Source organism: Pristis pectinata, chromosome 9 (genome assembly GCF_009764475.1).
Source record: "Pristis pectinata isolate sPriPec2 chromosome 9, sPriPec2.1.pri, whole genome shotgun sequence".
Classification (NCBI taxonomy): domain Eukaryota; kingdom Metazoa; phylum Chordata; class Chondrichthyes; order Rhinopristiformes; family Pristidae; genus Pristis; species Pristis pectinata.
In genome coordinates, this window is record NC_067413.1 from 82,617,735 (window position 1) to 82,623,734 (window position 6,000).

The 6,000-nt window shown below is 36.3% G+C and overlaps 1 protein-coding gene across 6 annotated transcripts in view; it reads left to right on the plus strand.

Moving 5' to 3' along the window:
- LOC127574066 (ATP-binding cassette sub-family C member 9-like) overlaps nt 1–4,453 on the plus strand; it is a 132,254-nt gene extending 127,801 nt beyond the window's left edge. For all 6 annotated transcript variants that reach the window (XM_052022697.1, XM_052022700.1, XM_052022699.1 and 3 more), the window contains 2 exons: nt 1,927–2,103; nt 3,706–4,453. In XM_052022697.1, coding sequence (XP_051878657.1) covers nt 1,927–2,103; nt 3,706–3,894 — 366 coding nt within the window. In that variant the 3' untranslated portion in view covers nt 3,895–4,453. The remainder of the gene's footprint in view (nt 1–1,926; nt 2,104–3,705) is intronic.
- The last annotated feature ends 1,547 nt before the right edge of the window (nt 4,454–6,000 follow it).

Genomic DNA, 6,000 nt, shown 5'->3' on the forward strand with positions numbered 1-6,000 from the left:
CCAGTAATTGGATATAGACTTAATTTGTTTTCTTTAAATGTTTGTAATATTCAAAGTCCTGCACACTGAATCTCTCTACAATAATGTAGTGTAGAAATATTAATATATCCTTATAGAGTTTACAGATCATTTATAATAAAAATGTCCCTACTTAAATTGCAAAGCACTATGTAGCATTGAGAAGACAGCTGAGGCCTCAACCATGAGAATGGAACTGAAAGTTAGGGAACATGGCCAGGATGGCAGGTATTGCATTAGCAAAGGGGGTGGGAAGCAGTGGAAGGGGGTAGGTAGGGAAGGTTGGTAGTGAGAGGACGAGGAAAAGTCATGAATTGTGAGAACTTGGTAGAGAACTAGCCAGAAAGAACTAAAAGAGCTGGTGGAGATGTACAGATAGCCTAATATTGGTACGTGCAACCATGAAATCTAGCGTAGGCATTAACAGAAAATGCTGGAAAGACTCTGGTCAGGCAGTATCTGTGAATAGAGAAATAATTAACATTTCAGGTCTAGGATCCTTCATCAGAACTAAGAGAAGCAAGTTAGTTTAGAAGCAGAGAAAGTAGATGAGGGCGATGGGTGGAACAAAGGGGTGAAAGGAAAGATGTGATACCTAAAAGATTGAGGGGTAACCTCTGTGAGGCAGATAAGGCTGTATTGTCACCTTTGCTGGTAGTCAGCTTTCATTCGCAAATTTTCTTTGGCAAGACAGTGAATTATGACATTATAAGAATTGCAGTACATCATGAATTCAGCAGCATTGCACATTAGGTGTATCCAAGACACCTCAAAAAAAAATCTGGCCTAAGCACCCCTACCTAGCAGTGACTATGTGAACTGCCTTTACAGGATCTTGGTCAGAATAGAGCCAAATGCAGAATTACAGGGGTGTACATCTTTCCTAAACTATAGTGCCCAGGACTGGACACAATCCTCCATGTGATCAAATCAGTGTTTCTGTAGCTTCTCTTTTCAAATGTATCACCTGTGTTTTTAAAAAAAAAAGGCAAGTTCTGCTTTGGTTTTTAAAATCTCAGCTAAACTGCCAAAATCAGTGTTGAAGATGCCAACAGATTGCTGGAGTGAACATAACATTCACTTACCACTATGTTTTCAACAACCCAGGAAAGTAGCAAGCATTACTAGGGAAAATGTGACAAATCCACTATTTGCACCACTGGTCAGTTGCAATACAGATAAAGAAATCAAGTAAGTGGGGCATTTGGTCATCTTATAAGTGTTAAATAAAACAATATCCTTGTAAATGCTTACACAGCTGTCTACAAATATAAAATATACCAAGTTCATTAAACCGCATTTTAGTGCACAAAATATTTTTCTCCATATTATTTGTAAACCCAGTAGGTACAGAAACAGAAATTATGTGAAATCTTTTCAATATGATGTAGCTTAACATCAACAATCTACATGTGGATAATATATTGGATTATTAGTCTCACATTATATTTAATATCATTTACTGTAAGTACATTTAGTATTTTTAATGTTTTCTGCATGGCAAGTTATCAGTAAGCAAATCTTTTCAAACAATTTAATTTTGTTTCCCTGTGTGCAGTTGAAACATAGCACTGAAGATTGCTGTAATGCCAAGACTCTTCAATTATTCATAATTTTACCAGCATTCAGAATAGAAAGAAACAAAAAAAAATGCAGTTTGATACCCAAATATTTAAGTAAGAGAAACATATTTAAAATTTTTTCAACAATCTAGAAGTAACAAGTAGAACTTTCATTCACAGAGATCATAGGGAGTTTTTTCCCCTAAACAAAGAAACCTATCTTAAAAAAAATTGATCAGCAATGAAAAATATTGTTAGGGCAATAGTAGTTTAAGTGATTATTTTGATTTACAAATATTTTTGAATTTTTGACTTTAAATTCACATGAAACATTTTATTTCAATAGGTCGGTGAGTTTCCAGAGGGACTGAATGCCCTTGTAGCAGGAGGGACTGAAAACTTCAGCCAGGGGCAGAGACAGCTTTTCTGCATTGCTAGGGCTATTATCAGGAAATCAAGAATTACAATTATGGATGAGGCCACTGCATCTGTTGACATGGAAACTGATGCTGCTCTTCAAACCGTAAGAATTATTTTTCTGAATGTTCTGAATACGATTTGCATCTTATAGTGAGTTTTCATAAATCCAAGTGATCTATTGCTGACTGGATTTTATAATTTGAACTCATGGTGTTGCAAAATTTTTTGAAAACATAGAACAGTACAGCACAGGAACAGGCCCTTTGGCCCATAATGTCGTGCCCAACTAATTAAATGCCTTAACTAAACTATTTGCCTTACATAGATAGCCTTGTGCTATGAATTATTTTATATTAGGGAGTTCTGAACCTTGAAAATGTAGTTCATAGGAAGTCAAAGCATTGCAATAGTTTTCTGAGCAGAATATATTGTTGCATTTGTATTTATTTATCATCTGCCTTGAAAGTGTAAAATCTCTGCAGAATTTATATGGAAAGATATGGTTTCAGGTAACAATATTACTGTGTAAATGAAATAACTGGAAATGTTGGAAATATTCAGCAAGTTTCAGCACAAGTACACAGAGGAGTGGGGTTTAGAGGGATATGGGCTGAACACAGGAAATTGGGACTAGCTGGGAGGGCACCGTGGTTGGCACAGACTCATTGGGCTGAAGGGTCTGTATCCATGTTGTATTGCTCTATGATTCTGTTAAATGGCAGCTCTGAAGATAAATGATTAACATTTCATGTAATGACCTTTTAACGGAAATTAAAGATTAGAGATCTAAAAGTTTAATGTGGCAGAGAAAGGCACAATGTGGAAGCAATAGATTAGGATAAATGAATACATCTCTGCTTGGGCAAAAGTCAGGAATGATAACACTTCAAAATGGACTCTCTCTCCCCATTGTAACGTGTTCTGATGTTGTAACCTTCCACACTATTTGATATGTCTGAATTGTCCTTAACTGAGTACCGCTTCATCCTATTCTTCTAACAATCATTACAGAATTTCCCTCACCTTCACTTAACTATTACACCAATCCTGTTTTCAACAGATTGTCCTCCAGCACTTGAGCATGAATTTGGAATGGCACCTCAAAGTTCCCTGTAAAATATTGAAATGTTTTCTTCTAAGGTGGACCTTTCCCACTAATCCAGAAAATGCCATAAGTCTACTCTTTGCACACATGAATTAAATCTCTAAAGCCCAATTTGTCAATGACTAAAATTTTCAAATAAAAATGCATGTAAAGGCAACCAATGACCATTGAGTTTCTTTGCCATTTTTGTTTCCAGTAACAAACCAAAAATTTCAGATATAGCAGTATTTTGCTTTTGGATTTCAGACTCCAGTGGTAACCCCAGGGTATCATCCACTGTTTAAACTATTCAAATTTATTGTCTGCATTCTTTAATTTCATCTCATTTTGATACAAGCATGTGCAATGCCATAGAAATGCTGGTCCTAGTGGCTCTGCAATAGAATGCAATTGTATATCCCAATGTCTGTAAATAGTAATCATTTTTCTATAAATGCATAATTGCTGTAATAATACATTTTCCACTTCGATTTTTGGAATTATTTCATTTTTAATGTCAGAGTAATTGTGATAATGTTCAATGCTAACCTTAGGAACATTTGGTATTTGATATTACAACTACCATTCATTGTACCTCTTTTCATTTGGTTCCTTTTCTAGGTTCTCTCCACTGCATTTACGAATAGTACAGTACTTATTATTGCTCATAGAATACAAACTATAATGGATTGTGATAGAATTCTGGTTATGGATCAAGGGAGGATTGTAGAAGATGGAGATCCGAAAATCCTGCAACAAAATGACAGTATATTTTCTAGACTGATCAAAAGACAGCCAAATGATGACTAGACATATTGCTAAAATCGTGTATACATTTTTAAAAATACTGTAAAGTGGGAAATGTCAGCAAAATAATTCCTTACCAAAAAAAATCTATGGAAAAGAAAAATATTAGTGCTTTTAAATATTTTATTATAGTCAATTCCATCCAAAGTAACTTGAAGATTTCATTCTGGTGCTCTTTTTGTGGAAGTGGTAGATTAAATTTCCCACAATATGGGCTTCTGGAAAATCTGGGGAAAAATGTAAAAGTTGTCTTCATTGGAAAGCCTGAATTGAGTGTTGATACGTGGTTAAATATATTTATACATTTGTTTATGGTAGCTAGTCCTAAACCTGGTGCTGTAAGAATTACCTGCTATCCCACTTGTATACTGTATCACTTGATAATTTACCAGGACCAGTTGTGTAAAATAAGATATCCATTAAATATTGTTGATTCAAGGAATGACTTTCATTGAGACTTGATTAGTGTCCCTCTATTGAATATAATGTAGCTCCAAGGTAAATGAAGTTTCACAGAAAAAAATGTTACAATTGGTAGAAGTTTAATGAGAACAATGAAACAGTGATAACTCTTGTAATATTATGGACAAGTAAAGGAACTTAAAAACCTTTGGGCTTGGTACCATTTCTTTCCGTATTAATTGGAACATTTTAATAAGTCATTAGGATCTAATTAAACAAATGACATTTAAATAGAAATCTGGTCTGTAATAAATTTGTTTTATTAAAAAATCAACTGCCTGTATTATGTACCAAAATTAAGATGAAATCATGACTATCAACAATAATTGAAAAACACCATTTTATATAGACCAGTACAGTAGAGCACAGCACAGGCCCTACAGCCCATGATGTTGTGCTGAACTAATTAAGCTAATCACTTCTGCCTGCACATGGTCCATATCCTTTCATTCTCTGCATATTCATGTGCTTGTCTAAGAGCCTCTTAAATGCCTCTATTATATTTGCTGCCTCCACCACCCCTGGCAGCACATTGCAGGCACCCACCATCTGTGTATATATAAAAAAACTTGGCCTGCACATCTCCTTTGAACTCTCCCTCTCTCACCTTGAATACATGCCCTCCAATATTAGACATTTTGACCCTGGAAAAAAGATACTGGCTGTCTATCAACACCTCTCATAATTTTATAAACTTCTATCAGGTCTCCCCTCAGCCCCCACCACTCTGGAGAAAACAACCCTAGTTTGTCCAACTAGGACTGTGCCCATATCCACCACCTCCAATCCCATGTTCCCTCCTTTATCCTTGTGGAACTACCCTCTCCCCCTTGTTACTGTCTTGCTCTTGATGTATGTAAAGAATGCCTTGGGACTCTCTTTAATCCTACTTGCCAAGGACTTTTCTTGGTCCCTCCCTAATTCCCCTCAAGTTCTTTTCTGGATTCTTTATATTCCTCTTGGGCCCAGTTCGATTTGAGCTTCCTAAACCTTACCTATGCTTCCTTTTCCTTCTCGACTAAATTTGCAACTTCCCTCATCATCCAAGGTTCCCTTACCTTGCCAGCCTTGTCCTTCTTGGAAGATACCAGTCCTGTACTCTGAGCAGTTTGTCTTTAAACAACCTCCACATGTCAGATGTAGACTTGCCCAAAAACAGCTGTTCCCAATTAACTCACCCTAGCTCCTGCCTAATGTTCTTATAATTTTCCCTCTCCCAATTTAATACTTTCCCCATGAGGTCCATTCTTATCATTATTCATAGCTATCTTAAAACTTAAAAGAATTGTGATCACTGTTTCCCAAATGTTTCCCAAATGTTCCCCCACTGAAAGACCAGTCACCTGGCTAGGCTCATTTCCCAATACAAGGTACAGGACCATAAGACATAGGAACAGAATTAGGCCATTTGGCCCATTGAGTCTGCTCCACCATTCAATCATGGCTGATTTATTTTTCCCTCTCAACCATCCCAGTCCGTCCTCCAGTTGGGCTTTTCCATATGGAATATCTATATGCTGTCCATTGTGCTTATACCATCAACAGAACTAGTCTTCAGCCATTTTGATTCACTCAATGTATTAATAAGGATGAAAGCACTATTTTCACCAAAAGTAATATATGGAGCCAGAAACCTATCAAGCTGTC